The 25,087-nt window shown below is 35.6% G+C and overlaps 1 protein-coding gene across 1 annotated transcript in view; it reads right to left on the reverse strand.

The window, feature by feature from the left end:
* Nle (notchless protein homolog 1) overlaps positions 1–25,087 on the reverse strand; it is a 97,364-nt gene that overhangs the window by 25,852 nt on the left and 46,425 nt on the right. The window contains exons 8-9 of the mRNA XM_090410163.1: positions 23,935–24,070; positions 2,592–2,638 (exon numbers count right to left, since the gene is read on the reverse strand). Of these exons, the coding sequence (XP_090266289.1) occupies positions 2,592–2,638; positions 23,935–24,070 (183 nt within the window). The remainder of the gene's footprint in view (positions 1–2,591; positions 2,639–23,934; positions 24,071–25,087) is intronic.

Raw genomic sequence — 25,087 nt, forward strand, 5'->3', positions numbered from 1 at the left:
ATCGGTACTATCAACATAAGAAGCCTGAATAGCAAAGAAATGGAGCTAGTTGAGGAATTAGATAAGTACCAGATCGATATAATAGGGGTGACTGAAACAAAAAAGACCAAAATTGGTGAGATCTTTCTGAGCAATAAATACAAAATGTTATATTCAGGAAAATAGTTACAACAAAGTTTTTCGATCCAGTAAAGAATCACAAATTAAAAAATTTGATAGACTTTATCAAAGGAAATGCAACTCTAGACCATGTCACATGGATGATAAAGTTATTTTCAACCTTTTAGACCACACTCTTTCTAAACAGGAATCGGACATATTAAAAAAAGGTTTCAATTTGCAATAGCTCCAAATCACATTACAAAAATAGATGTTATAAGCAACACTGGAAAAGGACTTTCATCATTTTCAGAGACAGTAGCAAATGACATAATATTAAAAAGCACCATCATCCTTTCTACCTCAAAACCACTGAAATAATATTACCTTCTCTGAAAGAAGAGCACTCTTAAACTTAAGAAAGAACAAAGACATTATCATCCTAAAAGCAGAAAAAAGCAACTCAACAGTTATTATGAATACCAAAGATTACATAATGAAGATCAGTGATTTAGTTTCTGACAAGTCTATCTATCATATATTAGATGTAGATCCAACCATGAAAAACCACAAAGAAATCAATCTCTTAATACATGACTAGATGGCCTCCGGAATTACAGCGAAATCTACAATCTCTACATCCATTAGCACCATGCTTATATATGGTGTATCAAAAGCTCATAAAGTTGGAGTTCTGCTCCGCCCGATCGTGGACGGTAGAAATTCTCCAACATACCTAGTAGCCAAACACCTAGCCGGTCTGTTGAAAGAGAAGATAAAGAAATTGGACTCTTTTATAAAGAATTCTAAGCATTTCAGTGAAAGATTAATAGGTATCAACATCTCAAATACAGACATACTTGCAAGCCTAGACGTAGTGTCATTATTCACGAACATACCAGTTGAAGAAGTGATTAAGATCATAGAAAATCTCTATCCAAACAACACTGCTCAGCTTTTCAGCCATTGTCTCACACCAACCTACTTTAAAGTAAATAATATAATGTATGAACAACTTGATGGCTTAGCCATCGGTAGTCCTTTGTCACCACCTTGCGCTGATCTGTTCATGGAATAACTAGAAGCTGACATCCTATCCAAAATAAATCCAAAACCATTAGTCGGGTGAAGATATGTGGATGATGTCTTCATTATTCGGAAGGACAGAATAATGCCTTAAATGAGTTCCTTCAAAAAATAAATTCTTTCCACCAAAAAATCAAGTTCACGTTACAGTTGGAAAATAACAATCAATTACCTTTTCTGGACACACTAATAAAAAAACGAGAATGGAGAAATCAAGCTCACAATCTATCGCAAACCTACAGACACTGGATGCTATCTTCACTTTAAATATACTCACCATCATGCACAAAAACTTAGCATTATACATATGCTTAAAAATAGAGTAACAAATATAATCACAGAAGAAAAAGATCTGCTTGTTGAACTCTCACTCACATCTTAAACTCTAGTCAGAAATGGTTACCCAAAAAATATAATCCAAAAGATTCTCAATAGAAACAACCCACAGCGACAACCTCCAGTCACGCAGTATACATTGTCCATTGTCATACCTTATGCCAGCTCAGTTTCAACAAAAATAGCAAAAATCATGAGGTCTTTCAGCATCAGGGTTGCCTTCAAACATATTCAAACTACATGACACATGTTAAGATCTCCTAAGGACAGCATCGCATTCTACAAGTAGACAGGTGTATATAAATCCCATGTTCCAAACATCATGAAGCCTAGAAATCTGAAAAAAAAAACAACAACACATAGGTGGATGTCAACAACAAGAGAAGAGATACCTCAGAATTAGTCCATAATTTCTCGATTTCAAACCACTCCATCGATTGGGACAACAGCTCCATGCCACCATACATTGAAGAAGATTTCAGATGTAAAAACTTTAAAGAAGCTGCAGTGGTACTCCGGACAGGAGACTATCTCAACAGAAATCAAAGCATGATACTAAAAAACATTTGGAAAAGCTTAACAAATTCACTATGTTTAGCAGAACTCAACTTCATGAAAAACTATAAAATGCGATCAACAAACAACGACTAAGACTCCATGGTCTTGATGTTACGTGTCATTTCAATTTTAATTTAACTGTTGTTATTTCATTCTTTTTTTAGCATTTAGCATTAGTGTACCCATTTCTTGTCCTGAAGAAGCCAGACAGACTTAAGCTGGCGAAACTTGTCGACGATTGTATATATTTATAAAGAACTATGGTCCACTAATAAATCCTAAAGAAAATTTCTCAAACTTAGTGTAAAGGGACCAAATATTAACAGTTACAATAAACATAAAGCTATGTTTAATAAATAGAACTTGTAGGCTCTTTTCTTCAAAAACATCATGATATATATATATATATATATATATATATATATAATTGAAATTGACTGCTTTATATATATGTATATAAAGCAGTCAATTTCAATGTTTATTAAATAGCAAAAATTGAGAAACTAACATACCCTAGCCATGTTATACCTCTCCAGGGCCAATTTAGATAGTTCTTCATCTACAATTGAATTTATTAAAAATAAATGAAAAGGCATATTTTTGAATGAAGGAATGTTTAATAATATAATTTTATACTATTTTGCAAAACTAGTCTATTTCACACAAATATCCTGAGAATGTATAAATAGCAAATAAGTAGTAACAGGCATGGTAGAAATAACCACTATTTATTTTGATAAACTTGTGATATTTGGCTGTATTTCCAACTGGCATCCTCAGAACATTGTGTAAAATATCCAATGCATTTTTTGTAAGAAATGAGGTGCTCATACTCATCATCATGATCATGTGGCACTTCTACTGTTACACAGTATATGGAATGCCAGGAGTCAACAGATGTGCTATGGAAAAAAGTGTTAGTATGCTGAACTGTACACTGTCACACAAAAAACAACCACATGTGTATTTGACTGTTGTGCCTCAATCAAAACTCTGTAATTGAAAAATAGCAAGATCTAGAGTATTACTTGACCCTAGTTTTTGTTATTTTTAAGATTCTAAATTTTGGATATGGTGCTTGAGGTTAAGGAAATGCTAACGCCCAGGTTGACTTGGCAAAATAACAGTTATCATGCCAAGTCAATTTGTGCATATACATATATATCTGTAATTTGAGACTTTTTTTTTTTTTTTGTATAACTGAGAGGAGACCTCCACATAGCCTTTAAAGGAATGCAGAGAACCGACCAGGGCTTCTGACCTAATGTCCAATCCTCACCTTCTCGTGGTGCACCCTGTTGGGTATCTACTTTGATAATGAACGAACGAGGATGGGCTGGCAATTTGGGATTTAGCCGACCAAATTGTATTCTTATTGGTTAAACCAAAATAAAAAATGATGGTACAACATGACAATATTTCATGTTGGCTGGGGCGTCGCCCGGTTAAACAAGGCCCCCGTTGTTTTCGCCAGGGAACCAGGGCGAACAACGAAAAGTCAGCTACTGGAACAAATCTGAAAACAAATCCCAACTCAACATCACCAGAGTTAAAGATCGGTACTATCAACGTAAGAAGCCTGAATGGCAAAGAAATGGAGCTAGCTGAGGAATTAGATAAGTATCAGATCGACATAATAGGGGTGACTGAAACAAAAAAGACCAAAACTGGCGAGATCTTTCTGAGCAATAAATACAAAATGTTATATTCAGGCAATGACAATCAAGGAAAAGAAGGAGTAGCCATAGTATTCAACACAAAATACGAGGCTAAACTTCTTGAATGGCAGTCAGTCTCAAGTAGAGTAAGTAGAGTAATGTGGGCAAATATGAGAATGGGAAACTGGACAATGAGACTTATTTGTGCCTATGGTCCCACAGAAGGTTCTACTAAGGTAGAAGTGGAGGAATTTTTTGAGGCTTTAGAAAAAGCAACTGACACAATGAAAAAGGAAAAGTTGGTCCTTGTTGGGGATCTAAATAGCAGAGTAGGAAATGATTGTCAGACATACAAAAATATTTGGGAAAATTTGGAGAAAAGAGCAAAGCTAATAATAATGGCAAATATCTGTTGGATTTCTGCTCAGGACATGGATTGGTTATTACTAACACCATGTTCCAACATAAAAATGTGCACAAATTCACATGGAGCAAAGAGGCTAGGAATAAGAAAAGTCTCATCGACTATGTTATTGTTGATAGTGATGTTTTCTCCCTGGTGCAGGACACCAGAGTGTACAGAGGATTTGAAATTGGAAGTGATCACTATTTAGTCTTGAGCAGGATAAAATTGAATTTCATATTGAAATTCAATTTTATCCTGCTCAAGAAAGTTTTAAAGTGAATAAAAGTTGAGCAGCTCTCAGATGTGAACTGTAGACTAAAATACAGAAAGATTATTGAAAAAAAATGAAAGAGTTTGAGAACAGGAATCAAACCTTGGAGCTTCAGTGGCAAACTCTGAAGAAAATATTGATTGATTCCGCCAGAGAGGCATGTGGTGAGATTGTCTGTAAGGATAAACAAATCAGAACCCCCTGGTGGACACAGGAAGTTAAAGAGGCAGTGAAGGAAAAGAAGAAAGCATATCAAAAGTTCCTGGCAAATAAGTCAGCTTTTACTCTTACAGAATACAGAGACAAATGTAAGAAAACTAAACAGTGTGTAAAACTAGCTAAACAAAAGTCATGGGAGGACTTTGGCAAGAACATAAAAAATAAATATCAAGAAGGTGGCAAAATATTCTGAATATTGTTGAAGAAGCTTAGGAATGGAGGAAAGAGTACTGTAAAAGGAGTTAGAGATGATAAAGGTGACATGAAAATGGGAGAAAAGATATCCTTGAAGTATGGAGTAATTACTTTGAAAATTTGCTCAATGAAACAAGCAGTTATGACAGCACAGTGATAAAAAACGCTGACCAGGCATGCAGTCAGGAATACATATCCATACTTGAAGTAGAAAAAGCCACCAAAGGCTTGAAATGTAGAAAGGCAGCAGGAATAGTTGATATTCGACCAGAAATGCTGAAGTATGGTGGTATAAAAGTCTTACAGTAGCTGTACTCATAGTTCAGAATGCCTGGACAGAGGGAGGAATTCCACATGATTGGGGTAGAGCTCTCATAGTACCCATATATAAAAAGGGAAATAAAACTGAATGTGAGAATTACAGAGGTATATCCCTACTGAGTGTTCCTGGCAAAATCTATGCAAGTATACTTGAGAAACGGTTGAGAAGAATTGTGGAAGAAAATCTTGGTGAAGAACAAGCTGGATTCAGGCCAAATAGAGGCTGCCAGGATCAGATCTTCACTTTACGACAAATAGTCGAGAAAGCATGGGAATATAACAAAGATCTGTATTTAAGTTTTGTCGATTTGGAAAAGGCATATGACAAGGTGCCAAGAGAGAAGCTATTCAATATGCTGCAGTTTTATGGTGTCAATGGGGCATTATATCAAGCAATACTTAGTCTTTATATGAGTTGTAAGTCAGCAGTTAGAATTGAAGGAAGTACAGGAAGATGGTTTAATGTTAAATCTGGTGTGAGACAAGGATGTACATTATCCCCTCTGTTATTCATTATCTATATGGATCACATTATGAAGGAAAGTGGTATTAAACCTGATATCAAAATTGGAGTTGTTAATGTCAGCTCTTTGCTTTATGAGGATGATGTTATACTTCTAAATAAATCCGCTACAAGTCTGCAAGATTCTTTGACTAAATTGAATAGCTGTTGTAATAGATATGGTATGAAGGTCAGCAATAAAAAGACAAAGACGATGAAAATAGGCAGAATCGTTGAAAATTTCAACTGTGCAGTGAATGGAGAACCTGTGGAACAAATAAAACATTTCAGCTACTTAGGCACGATTTTTAGTGAAGATGGTAAATTAAATATAGAAATAGACAACATTAAATATAGAAATTGACAACAGAATCAGCAAAGCTGGTATGGTGGGAAGTCAATTGAATAAATTCATATGGAATAAGAGGGAAATTAGTCGGAACACTAAATTAGCTGTATACAAGACAGTGTTCAAACCAGTTTTATCTTATGGATCTGAGAGCTGGGTCAGAAGTAAAACACTTGACCAAAGACCAGAGATCGCAGATATGAGAGTCCTGAGAAAGATTAGAGGCATGAACAGATGGCATCAATGGCAATATCATATTAAAAATGAGGATATTAGGAAAGAACTGGACATTGTTTGCATCCAGGAATGCATTAGCAGAGCTAATCTCAGGTGGTATGGTCACTTAAATAGAATGGGAGAGGAAAGATTAGCAAAAGAAGTGTTCTCTGCCAGGTTTGCAGGAAAACAACCCAGAGGAAGACCAATATATAGGTGGATTGATACGGTATAAAGTGTCTTAGACGATAGAAATATAAGATCTGATAATGTTGGAGTCTTGACAAGTAACAGACTGATTTGGAGGAAAATTGTAGATAGGAAGTTAGTAATGATGTAATTTTTTCATGTAGTACTGTCATATCCTGTACACCCCTTGAGGGTACATGGCAGGAATTTGATGATGATGATGAGACTTTTTTTTAAAAAAAACATACCTCAGAAACCTACTTACTGTTCTACCTGTTTGCCCATACCAAAATAAGCTGATTCAGTCAAAAGATATTTTTATATACACATCAGTGTACACCAAAAGATGATGTACTATTTTTAAATTAAGAAGAATGACTTGTCAGTTTGATGAATGATTTCTGAAGTACTCATACTGTGTTGAATGGCTATGATAGCCAGAGAGAAGGCGCTGCAATATCTCATGAATATTTTTGGAAAATGCCACTGGTTCAGTGCAAATGGCTAGTTCTGTTAGTACATGACAGTGCTCAGAATGGTGAATGTATCTACTTATTGTATATATGTGTGTGCATATAAAAGGAGGAGGGGAGGGGTTCCCCTATAAACTAAAAACTGTTTGAAGAGCAGATGCTATTGTTTTCTTTCTCCAATATGTAGTGCACTGCAGTGTTGGCACTGATTTCAGTGTTAAAAATGTTTCTAATGTGTGGCTATGAGGCTAATTTGCAAACGTGTCAACACCATCAAATGCAGACATGTGTGGATATGTGTGTGTGTTTTGGACTTGTGTGATGTGAAAAAGTTAGGAGCAGAAAGAGACTGGAGATCTATGGCATTGTACAGAAAGAGAGTTACAGAAGGCTTGTCCACTCTCTTCCTCCTGACCTAATAGCTCATCAGCAGCTTTATCGATAACGGTACCCTTTATCCCTCCTCCTCTTCTTTTAACAAAGCCTGCAATGCTCACCACCTGAAGCTTCAAGATTTTCCATAACCAAAAGCTTACATTTAGATTTTACATAATTTGCTAGTGAAGCAAAGGAAATTTTGTGAACCTCAATACTGCCAAAACATAGGCCTGCCTTATTTCTTGAAAGAGAGAGAGACATCATAGTTTATCATTACTTTTAATAATACCTAGATCTCCAAATACAACCAGATTCCTCTTCTTGGAATTGACTTTTACCTATGGCCTTTCCTGGCATAAACACATCTTGTCCATAGTTACTTCAACTCCCGAAAAATTAGATATACTCTTCAGAATGAGACATTATTTATCACTAATACAACTGCTAACACTAGAAATCCTCAATCCACCCAACAGTCATGAAATATTGTTCATCCATTTGGGGTGGTGTACCAAAAATCTCTCTATGAATGCCTGATGCTAGAAGAAGGTAATCCAATTAACCTCCATCACAGATTCACTCTCATAAACTTTGGGTTTTGCCTTAGGTCTGTTTTATAGGTATTTCCATGGACAATGTTCCGTTCAACTGGCCACTATTATTCCACCTTATCACATCTGTTGGAACAGTCTCATCACCCTTATTCGATTGGGAATCGGTGTCGAGGCTAGCAGGTGAAAAGACATACTGTCAAAGAGCTCCTGAAAGATTTGTGATTTATTAAGTGTTTTCTTATATTTAATTGTGTATTTTAGTATATTATTGTAGTTTTATTAGTGTAGTTATTGTACTAAAGTGTTTTATAACATAATTTCAGAAAAATTATTAGTTTTTTACTACTCTTAAAAATGGCGCCAAAAACTCGTAACAAGGCAGTGACTAAAGCTAAAGTTGCTACTGAGGAGAGCGTTTGTCCTGAACAAAAACACTGCTGCAGTGATGATGATAATTTATCTGAGGATACGCTGACATTAGAAATAGCTCGGTTAAAAGAAATTATTAGGAAATCCAAAAAGGAATTGGAAAACTTGGAAAAACGTTTTCCAATTCCTTTTGTTTAAACTTTGACAGGATAAGAAAAAGGATGAGAACAAGAACAGGCAGGAAAATACCGAACTTAGTAATCAAAATATTAGTAACAACAAGGTAAGTCAGTTAATATCTAAGAAAAAAGGGGTAATATGGTAATGGTGACTCAATTTTAAAATTTGTGCTTGCCGAGGGAGTCACCACTTCTAGTTTCCCAGGAGCGAAAATTAAAAATATGAAAAAGTAATTGAAAACCAAAAAAGAAATGGTAGTGCAGGTAGGTAATAATAATTTAAGTGTTGACAAACATAGTATGAGAGAAGATATGAAAGGCCTGTTGGAAGAAGTGAGAAAGAAATGTGAGAGAGTAAAAATTGTAGGATTACTACCTAGATATGATAGTACTGAGTTAAGAAGGCAGGTGATGATAGCAAATGATTTCATGTGTAGGCTATGTAGAAGATATGGATTTGAGTTTTTAGACATGTGGGGTGTGTTTGATAGCAGAAAAGATTTGTATAAGAATGATGGCCTGCACTTGAATTCATTTGGCACCAGAAACCTGGAGAAATTACTTCTTGGTATGAGACTTAATGCAGAGAGTCAGGGGAACTAGATCATCAAGGGAGGAATGGGAAAAATGTGTGTGAAAGTTCAGCTATGGTATACAAACATGATAAAGATATAAATGCCTTTGAACATGGTTATGTATGTGGCATAGGAGTGGAAAAATATGCTTTGGGTTCGGACCTTTTAAGTATGTCTGGGGAGGGAAAAGAGAAAGTTCTAGAACAAGACCAAATACACTGTATATCTAATTATAAGAATAGGCTAGGTTATAATTTATTATGTCTATACATATAAATATGCCAGGAGCATTAGAAACAAAGGGGTTGAGTTTGTTGCTTTATTGAATACGATGTGTCCTAAGATTGTTGGCATTAGTGAAACTGGCTATCAGAATCAGATATGATAAATGGGATCGAGTGTAACGAATATACTATTTTTAGGAATGACAGAAGAGATAGGAGAGTGCTACTAATCATATCAGATGACTTAAGTCCAGTTAGGGTAGAAATACAAGAAAACAATGATGGTAAAAAATGTCCCATGTAGTGATGAGTTTGAATCTGTTGGGTGTGAAGTGGAGGTTAACAGAATGAAATATGTGGTGAGGTGTTGCTACAGACTTGGCAGTTCAGTTGTAGGGGACGAAGAAATACATCACCAATTTAGCCTTATGGGTACCAAGCGAATGATCATTATGGGTGACCTTTAATTTTCCAAATGTCGATTGGGTAGAAGAGAAATCTCATGATCAGAAAGAACAGGAATTTATTGAATTGTTGTGCGATAACTTTCTCAAGAAGCATGTGAAAGAAGAAACTCGAGGTCAAAGAGTGTTGGATTTGCTCATAGCATTAGAAGGGATCTCTGTCAAGAATATAGCTATTTTACCACCAATTGGTGACAGTGATCATGCTGTTCTTTCTTGAGAAGTATCTACTTGTATTGAAGCTCCGATTAAAACAGACTACATGCTGAACTACAAAGCTGCAAATTATGATCGACTTAGAAGAATACTGTCTTTGTCTTTGGTCCCATGGTATCAGTTACTGAATGGAAAAAATGTCAGCAATGTATGGGAATCTTTGAAAAAGTGCTTGAATGAGGCTGTATCTCAATGTATTCCTAGTGTTCGAAGAGTAAATAGGTTGGGTGTGAAATGGATGTGCAGCCTTATTAAGCTAGAAATCCACAAGAAGAAGATGACATGGAAAGAGTATCGTGAGAATAAGAGTGAGAGGAGTTATGAAATATATAAAGCTCAGGCCAGAAAAGAAACGAGTATTGTGAGAAAAGCTAAAACGGAGTATGAAAAGAAATCGGCCATGCAAGCTAAAAGCAATTCAAAAGAATTTTGTTATGCCGCAAGCAAAAGAAAGAATGAATGTGGAAGAATAACTTTACTGAATGCAGATGGTACACGAGTGTCGGAAGCTAAGGAGATTGTTCAGTTAACGAGTGCTCACTTTGCTAAGATATATCAACCAGGTGTAGGTAGTATGGTGCACAGTGCTACTGCTACGTTGAATGAAGAGTTAAAGGTTCATGAAAATGAGGTTGAAGAGCTTTTGCATAACCTGGTAAAAATTTGTCAATAGGGACAGATGGAATATCTGCCCATTTGCTAAAGGAATGTTCAGCTGAATTGGCTAGGCCTTTCACACATTTGTATAACTTGAGTCTCAGCTCAGGAATGAAAGGAATATAATATAGTTCCATTGCACAAGGGTGGTGCAAAACTGATGTGTCTAGCTACCGACCTATCAGTATCTCTGGTGGTAGTGAAGATTTTAGAGAAGTTAGTAAGAACTCGCATATAGAAATGAGTAGACAATCATTCTATACTCTGCAGAGAACAGCATGGGTTTACTAAAGGAAGGTCAAGTTTTAGCAATTTGCTCATATTTTATAACAATGTTACGGCCGAGTTGGATAAAGGAAATGGATACACTATGATAATGTTGGATTTTTCTAAGGCATTTGATAGGATACCACACAAAAGGCTGTTGCATAAACTGGAAAATATGGGATTGGAACATAATCTATTGACTTGGATCAGGGGGTGGTTAAGAGACAGATATCGAAAAGTGGTATACAGTGGGTGTGAATCTGCCAGATTTAAGGTAACCAGTGGTGTACCTCAGGGTTCAGTCCTTGGGCCATTATTGTTCAATCGATACGTTAATGACTTCAAGCAGGGTCTATCATCAGATTTGCAATTGTTTGCAGATGATGCAAAAATAGGCAGGGCAATCAGGGATGCTACTGATATTCGGCAATTACAAAATGATTTGAATAGATTGGAAATATGGGCAAATGAAAATGGCTGTCAGTTTAATGTTAGTAAGTGTAAAGTTATGCATTTTGGCGTGATTAGAGATCCAGCGGCATATTATATTAGTGAGGTTATGCTACAAGAAACTGAAGAGGCAAGGGATCTTGGTGTATTGGTGGATAAGAATTTAAAGTTCACAGGTCACATAGCAAAAGTTGCAAATACAACTCAGAGGATAATTTCTATGCTGAAGCGAACCTTGACATGTAAGGATAAGGAAGTAATTTTGCCTCTTTATAAGGCTTTGATAAAACCACACTTGGATTACTGTGCTCAGATTTGGTCTCCCAGGTTCCAAGGGGATAAAGAAGCTGTGGAAAGGGCACAAACAAGAGTTACAAAGATGATATCCGGATTATGGGATTTAGATTATGATCACAGATTGCGAGTATGTGGATTGCAGACTCTGGTTAACAGGAGAAAGAGGGGTGATATGATAGAGGTCTATAAACTTTTGAATGGGTGTTATAGCATTTCAGATGATGAAATTTTTTGTTATATGGAAGGCAGGGAGAGAACACAGGGGCATCCATGGAAGTTAAGGTTGTTCTCAGTCAAGAAAGGGGTAAGAGCTAGGTTTTTCTCTCAGAGAGCAGTGAGTGAGTGGAATAATTTGCCCTTAAGGATAGTATCTAGTGTAAATGAATTTAAGGGAAGGTATGATAGCTGGGTTGGGTAATTTACAGCCTCCCTCGATGAGTTCTTGACTCCCTGGAGGTTTCAGATAATAATAATAATATTTCTCAAGGTATTCAAGAAACATATCAATGGATTCCTTCATTTTTCTTTACCTCTTGCACACACATGGCCCTAATGTACAATAGGTTTTGCAACCTTGTTTAACTTTGATTTAAAGAAGGCAGCATATTTCTCCTCGTAATGCTTATACAGAATACTTCAAACTGAAGTCATCAAAACAAACACAAAATCTGTATATCAAAGGATATATTGGATTTCTAGAATAAAGAGCCTGTAGCACAGCCATGGATCTAACCACATCTTGAATGCAAAAAACTTCTTTTATAAGAGCTGTTTTACTGATCTCATATGGAGGTGATGTGGTTTTTTTTACCCCCCCCCCAAACAGAAACTCAGGTTTTTCATTCCAAAGCAGACTTTGCAGATAGAGTTAAATGTCTTGTAGTAGTAGTAGTAATTAGGTTTCTATGAAATCAAGTTGCTTAGCTGAAACAGACCAACGAGCTTAAACTTGTTGAAGAATATGTGATGTGATGAATTACAGAATGCAGTAGCCCCCCCCCCCCACTATCTGTGGGGGATAGGTTCCAAGACCCCCATAGATAGCACTCAACATGACACATACTATGTTTTTTCCTATATGTACATACCAATGATAAAGTATAATTTACAAATTAAACACAGTAAGAAATTAACAATAATACAATAATAAAATAGAGCAATTATAACAATATACTGCAATAAGTTATATGAATGTGAATGGAATCTTAGCAACCTCAGCATACATTTTTTTTTTAAATTATTTATTTATTATTTTATGAAGTTAAGAACTTCCAACTTTTCATTAAAAGGAAGCACTTCATGGCTTCTCTTTGGCATATCTGAATTGCCAGCATCACTACTATGCTGGATAAAGGGGTGATTCACATCCTGGGCAGAATGGTGTGAGATTCCACTACGTTACTCAGAATGGTGGACAATTTAAAACTTAAAAAAAAAAAAAAATTTTTTTTTTTTATTTCTGGAATTTTCCATTTCATATTTTCAGGCTAGTGTTGACTGCAGATAACTGAAACTGTGGAAAGCGAACCAACGGATAAGGGGAAGGGGCTGCGGTAATATATATAGTAGAGTGCTGCTAACATCCTGCCAGGTTTGTTGATGACTTTCGGAAGTGCATAGGTAAACGTCTAGTAAACAAAGCTGGGTCACTCCTCAACTCATATCACAGTTACAAGAAAAAACAAACAGTTTATCAGTTCTTCAAACTATGGCAGGTGGCATTAATGGCAAGAAAAATAACTTGGCTAAGAAATACTGATAACTTAATAGCTTGGCTATAATTTCAATGTTTTTAACAAAAATCAGAAAATATCATAAAGACTATTATTAATGCAGAGATAAGAGCAGGAAAATGGGCCAAAAATCAAGATATCAAAATTTCTAGCAAGTTTGCATTACAGATAAAACCCAAGTCTACAACAAGTTATCGAGTGAAAGGTTTTTAGTTATCATTTAGTACTTCAAGTATGCTAAGCATTGTTAGATTGTGATAGAGTGGAATTTTATGAATTCCTATCTTATCACAGTCTAATATGCTTTTCCAAACAAAAGAATGAGATAAATACAATAAATCCTCTAAGTATAGAATAAGTTATGTATATATAAATCAAGTGTGTTCTGTTATGAAAAGGTTAAATAAGTACATATTTTGTGCCATTCGTGAACGTGGTTAATTTAGTATTGAAAATGTAAAGCATTACCAGACCTTTAGAGATTAACCTGTGTAAAAGAATATAAAATGTAAGCACAAATACAACAGTTGGGGGAAGTCAAGTCCAAAGCTTGTAATGCAAGGGAGGGTTCACCCCAAGTAAACAATGACGTCATTGTACGTGCCATAAGCAGGGCAGCCAGAATGGATGCCGTGACGTAGGGAGTTCGCCAGACATCGAAAGGGGCGAGAAAAGCCGAGAAAAAGGAGGGAAACATAAGGGTCATGCGACCCTGAAAGAAGGCTCTTTTTCCCTGGATCTACTGTGTGTTCATCCCTTGTGGGAGGCATAGGGTGCGAGTGCCCTCGATGTCAGACGGATCCCGATAGGCAGCTAAGGTCTTGGCGGCCGTATTCTCCGTGGAAGGAGGCAAGTCTGGCAGTCCACAGAAGGCCAGTTTCCTGTGAACCTATGAAGCTCTAAAGAACCAAAGGAGAAGATAAGTAAACTTTATTTGTGTTTAACAGAATATGTGCCAAGTTAGCATGTTATGGAAAGGGAACATTAATGATATAGGATAAGATTATATTGCTAGGACTTTAGAAGAACATTGAATTTATGTTTATTATCTGTCGTTGTGTTTAAGTTCGCCATTATATCGAATGAAGTTAAGGATATGTTAGAGTAAAGAATTGGCAAAATATAAAGAGATTGTGAAAGATATGAATGTTATCTTGTGTAGTCTGACAGAGCTACGGAGCCTTAGATTGATTGTGATAATAGTACATAACTAATGCATTAGTGAAGGTTAATATAATTCATACTTTAGGAAGCTACTGTATAATATTTTATATGTGTAACAGTAGTGTTTGAATTTTATATACCTTGTCTGAAACTCCCTTAAGATGGGATTTAATTTAGTGTTATTATGTGTATCAACCTTTGAGTATAATAAACCTTGCTTTTGATTCTAACAAAGACTTTCTGTGATTTCTGGAATTCGATGCACCACTTATAAAATATTAATGCGAACCTATGCAGGATATTTGAAAAGGGTATATTTTGGCCACGTCTCCAGAATTGATAGGTATCATTAAGTACTGTCCTGAGATTACCTCTTGGTTTTTAATATTTAATAATCTAATAGTGCTAAGTGGCGCAGCGAAACAAATAAATTTCTTGGCGTTTTAAGAGAGGTAAATCTCAGACACTCTGATACTGCCTCGATCTCGAGGAAATTCCATTGTCCCTCAGAGGTACCACGTGATTCCCAATTGAGTGTATTACGGAGATATAGTAAAAGGTTAAAATAGCTGTAATTAAGAAGAAAAAAGGGTCACAACATAAATACCAGCAGCCGGTAGGATTTAAAATATAAGAAAATTAATAGATTAAGAAAAAAGAGGCACAACATAAATAGCAGTCAGCTGGTAGAATATAAAGTATAAAAAAAAAAAAAAGAAAGAAACGTTGTACAATATAAATAAACAAGAAAAGGTTATTACAACATCATGAAAATGAAAACCATTTCTCCCAATCACATGCAAATTCTTTACAAACTGTAAAACCCTAATAATAGTTTTTAATTAAAATTGTTAAAATATCATCATCATCAACTTCCTGACATGTACCCTCAAGGGGTGTACAGGATATGATAGTACTACATGAAAAAAAAAATTTACATAATTACTAAATTCCTATCTACAATTTTCTTCAATTAAGTCTATTACTTGTCAAGACTCCAACATTATCAGATCTTATATTTCTATCGTCTAAGTCACTTTGCACCGTATCAATCCACCTATATCTTGGTCTTCCTCTGGATCGTTTTCCTTCCAACCTGGCAGAGAACGCTTGTTTTGCTAATCTTTCTTCGCCCAATATGTTTAAGTGACCATACCACCTGAGATTAGCTCTGCTAACGCATTCCTGGATGCTGACAATGTCAAGTTCTTTCCTAATATCCTCGTTTTTAATATGATATTGCCATTGATGCCATCTGTTCGTGCCTCTAATCTTTCTCAGGACTCTCATATCTGCGGTCTCTAGTCTTTGGTCAAGTGTTTTACTTCTGACCCAGCTCTCATCTCCATAAGTTAAAACTGGTTTGAACACTGTCTTGTATACAGCTAATTTAGTGTTCCGACTAATTTCTCTCTTATTCCATATGAATTTATTCAATTGACTACCAGCTTTGCTGATTCTGTTGTCTATTTCTATATTTAATTTACCATCTTCAGTAAAAATCGTGCCTAAGTAGCTGAAATGTTTTATTTGTTCCACAGGTTCTCCATTCACTGCACAGTTGAAATTTTCAATGATTCTGCCTATTTTCATTGTCTTTGTCTTTTTATTGCTGACCTTCATACCATATCTATTACAACAGCTATTCAATTTAGTCAGAGAATCTTGCAGACTTGTAGCAGATTTATTTAGAAGTATAACATCATCCGCATAAAGCAAAGAGCTGACATTAACAACTCCAATTTTGATATCAGGTTTAATACCACTTTCCTTCATAATGTGATCCATATAGATAATGAATAACAGAGGGGATAATGTACATTCTTGTCTCACACCAGATTTAACATTAAACCATCTTCATGTACTTCCTTCAATTCTAACTGCTGACTTACAATTCAAATAAAGACTAGGTACTGCTTGATATAATGCCCCATTGACACCATATAACTGTAGCGTATTGAATAGCTCCTCTCTTGGCACCTTGTCATATGCCTTTTCCAAATCGACAAAACTTAAATACAGATCTCTGTTATATTCCCATGCTTTCTCGTAAAATGAAGATCTGATCCTGAGAGCCTCTATTTGGCCTGAATCCAGCTTGTTCTTCACCAAGCTTTTCTTCCACAATTCTTCTCAACCATTTCTCAAGTATACTTGCATAGATCTTGCCAGGAACACTCAGTAGGGAAATACCTCTGTAATTCTCACATTCAATTTTATTCCCTTTTTATATATGGGTACTAAGAGAGCTCTACTCCAATCATGTGGAATTCCTCCCTCTGTCCAGGCATTCTGAACTATGAGTACAGCTACTGTAAGACTTTTATACCACCATACTTCAGCATTTCTGGTCGAATATCAACTATTCCTGCTGCCTTTCTACATTTCAAGCCTTTGGTGGCTTTTTCTACTTCAAGTATGGATATGTATTCCTGACTGCATGCCTGGTCAGCGTTTTTTACCACTGTGCTGTAATCACTGCTTGTTTCATTTAGCAGTTTTTTAAAGTAATTACTCGATACTTCAAGGATATCTTTTTCTCCCATTTTCATTTCACCTTTATCATCTCTAACTCCTTTTACAGCACTCTTTCCTACATTCCTAAGTTTCTTCAACAACCTCCAGAATATTTTGCCACCTTCTTGATATTTATTTTCTATATTCTTGCCAAAGTCCTCCAATGACTTTTGCTTAGCTAGTTTTACACACTGTTTAGCTTTCTTACATTTGTCTCTGTATTCTGTAAGAGTAAAAGCTGACTTATTTGCCAGGAACTTTTGATATGCTTTCTTCTTTTCCATGGAGTTCTAATTTTTCTATCCTTGCAGACAACTTCACCACATGCCTCTCTAGCTGAATTAATCAGGGCTTTTTTCAAGGCTTGCCACTGAATCTCCAAGGTTTAATTCCTGTTCTCAAACTCTTTCATTTTTTCTTCAATAATCATTGTGTATTTTAGTCTACAGTTCACATCTGAGAGCTGCTCAACTTTTATTCACTTTAAAACTTTCTTACATGTTATTCTTTTCAATATGAAATTCTATTTTATCCCTCAAGACTAAACAGTGATCACTTCCAATTTCAAATCCTCTGTACACTCTGGTGTCCTGCACCAGTGAGAAAACATCACTATCAACAATAATATAGTCAATGAGACTTTTCTTATTCCTTTCTTCTTCTCTCCATGTGAATTTGTGCACATTTTTATGTTGGAACATGGTGTTAGTAATAATCAGTCCATGTCCTGAGCAGAAATCCAATAGGTATTTGCCATTATTATTAACTTTGCTCTTTTCTCCAAATTTTCCCAAAATATTTTTGTATGTCTCACAATCATTTCCTACTCTACTATTTAGATCCCCAACAAGGACTAACTTTTCCTTCTTCATTGTGTCAGTTGCTTTTTCTAAAGCCTCAAAAAATTCCTCCACTTCTACCTTAGTAGAACCTTCTGTGGGACCATGAATGGGGAACTATCATTGTCTAGTTCCCCATTCTCATATTTTCCCCACATCACGCTACTCGAGACTGCCTGCCATTCAAGAAGATTAGCCTCGTATTTTGTGTTCGAATACTATGGCTACTCCTTCTTTTCCTTGATTGTCATTGCCCGAATATAACATTTGTATTTATTGCTCAGAAAGATCTCACCAGTTTTTATCTTTTTCGTTTCAGTCACCCCTATTATGTCGATCTGGTACTCATCTAATTCCTCAGCTAGCTCCATTTCTTTGCCATTCAGGCTTCTTACGTTGATAGTACCGATCTTTAACTCTGGTGATGTTGAGTTGTGGTATGTTTTCAGATTTGTACCAGTAGCTGACTTTTCGCTGTTTGCTCTGGTTCCCTGGCGAAAACAACGGGGGCCTTATTTAACCGGGCTACGCCCCAGCCGGCATGAAATTTTGTCATGTTGTACCATTATTTTTTTATTTTGGTTTAATCAATAAGAATACAATTTGGTCGGCTAAATCCCAAATTGCCAGCCCATCCTCGTTCGTTCAGTATCCAAGTAGATACCCAACAGAGTGCACGACGAGAAGGTGAGGATTGGACATTAGGTCAGAAGTCCTGGTCAGATCTCCGCATTCCTTTAAAGGCTATGTGGAGGTCTCCTCTCAGTTATACAGCTTTGACCCTTAAGCACCCCATTGTTAAAATATTATTTTATTATTTATTACCGTAGTGGCAAAGTTAAGAACTCTATATTAATGGAAATGTCTAGTATGTTCAAATCCAAAATTTATGTTTGTTTTATACTTGACAAAAAGTAAAAATGATTGATAGCACGAGTATACAAGTGGACAAAATATTGCTAGGCTGTGTGCCAATATTAGCACTGTTTTCTATTTAAGCATTCTTTGTGTTGATATTTGATTACACATCATTAAGAGTTTGTGTAATAGTTTAGATGAATTGTTATATCTACAATAGTTTTGTAGTGAAATAGAGATAACAAATTTTCGTATACAGGCTTATACGTTGGTTATGCATTATTAAATCACTTAAGGAATTGAACAACGTAGATACGAATATAAATTAAATTACACTTTAATAAATATTTCCGATATTTTGGCGTTACGTTGCCATTTTCAAAAGGAACTTACAAAAAAAAAAAAAAAAAGGCAAGTGCACATAGGCACTACAACACAGTAACTGAGAATGAAGAGATGAAGCTATTATTCTCCTAAAACTCCTGACGGTGCCCTCTAGTGGGCTAAGTAGGTGTTCTTGGCGTTGGGCTGAAGGTCTGCTGGTGTAAGCCTCCCAAATTTGTGGCAGTCACATACAACCAAATTTGTTGAGGTTTGGAGAGTTTCTTAGGGCTGAGGCTGATTCCATAAATAGTCTTTCGAATTTGTATTTGCTACAGTGTATTACTGTAGATTACTTCCACCGTATTCTGTGGCGTGTATCCAGTGCATAGTCTGCAAGACCAGAATGGCTGTAGTTGTGAAAATGGATGTAGTCCTTGTGTTCAGAAATTCTGATATTCGCTGTCCTGCCTGTTTGGCCAAAGTAAGACAGTTTACAACTGCAAGGGACCTGGTATACACCAGGTAGATCTAGGGGAAGTGGTTGGTCTTTGGTGGAGCGGAAAAGGGATGCCAATTTTCTGTAAGGCCTGTAACAGGAGGTCAGGTCATGTTTTTTAAAATTTTTGGTAATTTTTTCCGAGGTGCCTCGGATGTAGGGAATGGTGATGGATTTAGAGTAATCCTTGTTGTGTGTGTGTGTGGGGGGGGGGGGCTGTGGTTTGTAGGTTTTAATATTTTTTGGATTTTTTTTGGGGGGGATAGCCATTGGCTGAGAAAGTGTTGAGGATGTGATTTAATTTAGTGTTTAGGGCCATGTCATTAGAACAGATTAGTTTAGCCGTGTTGTATAGTGTTGTTAGTGTTACAGGCCTTACAGAAAATTGGCATCCCTTATCCGCTCCACCAAAGACCAACTACTTCCCCTAGATCTACCTGGTGTATACCAGGTACCTTGCAGTTGTAAACTGTCTTACTTTGGCCAAACATGGATAGTACAAAGTTTGCCACACATGTTGAACAACTGTGGAAAGGGAGCTAAAAAAATCAATACAAATTTTGTGCTCACAATTTTACAGCTTATAATTAGATGAAGAAAAGGGCAATATTAATATGAGAAATATTACTTTAGTGCATCAGGCCCTCAAAACATCACTGAAGTTAAAGAGGAAAGAACTGCAAATTTGTTTAAATTTGAGTGGCTAGATACATGTGTTGAAACAGCAATGCTAACATTGCCATCAAAAGAGTTTGAGGCTTGTGACTTTCATATCGTGAGCACAAGCTACTGCACACACCGATTCTGAGACTGGAAACTTGTGCACAAAATTTTTCACATACACAAGGACTAGCAAATATCAGAGGGAATATGGCTCTCTCATTGCAAAGAAAATGACAAAACCCACACCAAGATTTCAATGGTGTTTGTCTTGTTTTCTTTGCCAAAACATATTTGCCATTATAAGCATAAAAGTCTAATCTAGAGTTAAGTCTCATGGCCTTTCATTTCAAAAAGTGTAATTTATAAAATTATATATATATATATATATATGTGTCACCATTAGAAAATATACACACTTTTTGGGTATATAAAACTTAGTTTCACTATTTTTTTTTTTTTAAATTTATAACCAATGTAAAATTTTAAAATTCATTACATTTAAATTTTTTTCCCTCAGCTATGAAGATCAGTCAGAAAGAAATGCTCAATATTATGTTCAATCAAAAATTATTTAAATATAATAAACTTGCATAAAAATTTTATCCATCAGATCACTACAAGATGCACTGTTCATTTTTGAAACACAATCTCCTTCAATAGCTACCCTCTCAGTTTCCAACACACAACAATTACTTGCGTTGTGTTTTATCTCAGATACAGCAAAAGCAATTATCATACATTCTAAGGATAAACACATCATAAGCATCTCACATTATTATTGAACAGGCACCACCATGAGGTCTAAAGACTTATAGCAGGAAACCCAAACTATCCAAATAATCTATCATATCTCTCCTTGGACTCATTAACAGACAAAGCACTCACAAGTGACTTTGGTAATCCATTCCATTCATTCGTAACTCTCCAAGCAAAAATGTAGTCCTCACACCCCCTACTAACTACACCTTTATTCAACTTCCAGGAGTGATTTCTGGCCCCTCTAGCCAAGTGCTGAAACATTTCCCCTGTATCACTCTTATAAAATCCTTCAAGTAACTTAAATGTTTCTATCATATCCCCTCTTTTTCTCCTATCAACCAATTTCTGCAATTCACACATCCTCCATCTATCCTCAAAAGGAACATTTCACAGACCACTCACCGTCTTGGTAACTCACTCCTGAATCTTTTTACACCACTTCCTCATCTCCAAGAAATCCAGGAGAACAGACCTGAGCACAGCAATCCAGATATGGATGTATCAAAGCCTTATAGAGTGAAATAACAACTTCCTCGTTAGTGTATTCTTCAATAGCCAAGTAATTTTATGAGCTACTTTAGACCTTAGCAATATGTTCTTTAAACTTTAACTCTCTGTCTACCCCCCTCCTTCTAAATTTCTAGCTTCAGCTATTTCCCAGAGTACACTTCCATCAATGTGGTACACAGCTGTAATCTATTTATCCCAAAATGCATAACTTTACATTTCTCTACATTAAATTGACATCCATTATCTTGTGCCCATACTGACAGCCTATTTAAATTGTCTTGCAAGCCCTCCAGATTGCCTTAACTATTACTCCACCTAATTTTGCATCATTGGCAAACAACTGAATATTTCCTGTATCATTTATATACAAATCAACAGTAGTGATCCCCATATTGAACTTTGCAGCACACCACTAGTCACCTGTTTTCACCTTGACTCTGCTCCTGCATATACCACTTTTTGATATCTGTCCAGTAGCCACCCTCTTATCCACTTAACCATGTCATGTGGTATTCTGTCAAATGTCTATGCAAAATCTAGCAAAATCATCGTGTAGCCATTTCCTTTATTCAATTCAGCTGTTACTCTATTACAAAAAGTTAGCAAATTACTAACACATGACCGATCCTTCACAAAGCCATGTTGCCCCCTCATATGGTATCATATTCTTATATACCCATTCTTGAATTCTCTTTTTGACCAATTTTTCCAGTATTTTTACCACTAAAGCTGAGATATTGATTGGTCTATAATTTGTTACTACAGTCTTAGACCCTCCCTTATGCAAAGGGAATTATTTTTCCCTCTTTCCACTCCCTTGGAAAGAGCCTAGCAAGCGGCATTGCAGGTTCTCTTGCACATTCTTGCAAAACCAAGCTGATATCCCATGTAATCCCACAGCTGTATTTTCATTGAGATTCTGCAATATTGACTACGTATTGACTCGTTTGCTATTACTTAGCTAGGATAGGTAGATTTATCAATATCTACCTAGCTTTTATCACCTTTATTTATCAACTCTAGATATCTTAGAATAGCTATCCACCCCCAACCAAAATTCTAAAACACAACGGCTATGATTATTTTCTGCTAAAGGGACAAAAAATCATGCTAAACAGTGCTACTCAGTTTAGTGACTATTGCATTTAGTTTAAAAGCTTGCACCTGAATGTAATCAAATGCTAACAATATTCAACAAAGTAAAACTGCTTTCTTCACTCATATTTATAAATATAAGCAATCATTTGAGGAATACCAAGGAAATATTTAAACATCAAAATCGATGAAAGAGAACAGAACATTTGCCAATTCTTAACTGTTATGTTACATAATAACGTAGCAATCACTCCCAATGAACTGATTACTAATATTTACTAGTTTTCTGTCAATATTGTAAAATTCTTCCTAGCATCCCTTTTCAAATAGTTATTTAATGCCTTTTCAACAAGAAGTATTAGCCAAGCCACCACCATACACTTTTTCAATAATGTGATCTTTATATTGAACTCTCAAGAACTTTTTTTTTCAATTGTCCATAAATATCAATAAACCTATTCTTATAAACAGGGAACATCATCAAGATTATGCTTATTGCACAATTACTACAAGCTTCAGTCTATGTGAACTTATTATAGTTCAAGAACACGGTTTTATGAGATTGAAATAATCTGGCAGGATCTTTTCTTAGTTTACAACAGCTGATTCACCAACACTTTCTGAAATCCACATATTTAATTACTTAAATTAAGGGGATATTAAATCCCATATAGTTTTAAAACCGAATAAGAAACTCAAAGATTGGAATCAGAGAGTTTCTTTCCGAATATAGTAAACTATAAAGTATCGGCAACACTAGCGTTAGCCAATGCAAGTGATCCTAGTACGTAGTACAATACCGGGCAACTCGTTGCAAAGGTGGGGGAAAGTTCAGATTGCTATTCTTAGGTATTTTCCATAATGTAAAAACACATTTCCTAGGAAATGTATGCTGTTATTACATTATGGAGGGAGGTCACTACCCAGACCGGTTTCAGCTTTTTTTGAGGCTTCATCAGTGAGTAGCTAGACCTAATACCAAAGTGTATAGCGAAAAGAACTTATGTACTCTGCAAACGAGTTTTCCAAACAGGTGCTACCATTAAGTTACTTAAGTATAAAGAGCTAATAAGCTTCATTTCGGCAATGAAAACATTACTTAAATTAAGGGGATATTAAATCTCACATAGTTTTAAAACAGAATAAGAAACTCAAAGATTGGAATCAGAGAGTTTCTTGCCAAATATAGTAAACTATAAAGTATCTAGCTACGTACTAGGATCACTTGCATTGGCTAACGCTAGTGTCGCCGATACTTTATAGTTTACTATATTCGGCAAGAAACTCTCTGATTCCAATCTTTGAGTTTCTTATTCGGTTTTAAAACTATGTGGGATTTAATATCCCCTTGATTTAAGTAATGTTTTCATTGCCGAAATGAAGCTTATTAGCTCTTTATACTTAAGTCCACATATTTAATGTTATGATAAATTATGTTTGGATCAAATAGCAAATAAATCTTATTTACTTGATTCTGTCACCTGTCTGTATACTATATTTGCTTTGCTAGGATCGAAGGCTCCAGTTCTCATAACATAATCTGTACTGAGTGCTAGAGTATTTACCCAATGGCCATGACCTTGAAGTGTCCGACACAAAACACCCTGAAATACAAGTAAAATAAATAATTAAAATCTCAAGGAATAAGTACAACTTATATATGTATATATAATTTTTATTAAGATATATGAATTCAGTGATTTTTTGAACTTTAATTAAAAAAATAATTTAAGTTGTGCACAGAAGATAATATAAAACTTGAAATGCTTAAATACAGCAAATCATACTTCACAAGAAATTATAATCTTATTTAATTGAAAGATTATTTTTCACTTGGTTAGACTATAATAAATTTAGTTTAATCCTTTATCCAAGTGTGAGCAAACAAAGTTTGCACCTGAAAATATCTTCAGGACTGGGGTAAGGTAGTACAACACCAGGCAACTCGTAGCAAAGGTGGATCAAGTTCTCACCACTCCTTGTCTCCGTATCTCCCATAATGCAAAGCACATCTCCTTGAGGACATGTATACTGCTATGCATTAAGAGAAGGGCCACTACCCATACCGGTTTCGACATTTATTGAGGTTTCCTTGATAACATTATCAAGGAAAGTGGTATTAAATCTGATATCAAAATTGGAGATGTTAATCTCAGCTGTTTGTTTTATGCAGACAATGTTATACATCTAAATAAATCCACTAGAAGTCTGCAAGATTCCCTGACTAAATTGAATAACTGTTGTAATAGATATGGTATGAAGGTCAGCAATAACAAGACAAGGACAATGAAAATAGGCAGAAGTAATGAAAATATCAACTGCATTGTGAATAGAGAACTTATAGAACAAGTAAAACATTTCAGCTACTTAGGCACGATTTTTAGTGAAGATGGTAAATTAAATATGGAAACAGACAACAGAATCAACAAAGCTGGTATGGTAGGAAGTCAAGTGAATAAATTTATATGGAATAAGGGAGAAATTAGCCAAAACACTAAATCAGGTGTATGCACAGTGTTCAAACCAATTTTAACTTATGGATCTGATTGCTGTGTCAGAAGTAAAACACTTGACCAAAGACTAGAGACTGCAGATATCAGAGTCATGAGAAAGATTAGGGG

Source organism: Typopeltis vanoorti, chromosome 20 (genome assembly GCF_054136105.1).
Source record: "Typopeltis vanoorti isolate ZY-2024b chromosome 20, IOZ_Tvanoo_1.0, whole genome shotgun sequence".
NCBI classification, from domain to species: domain Eukaryota; kingdom Metazoa; phylum Arthropoda; class Arachnida; order Uropygi; family Thelyphonidae; genus Typopeltis; species Typopeltis vanoorti.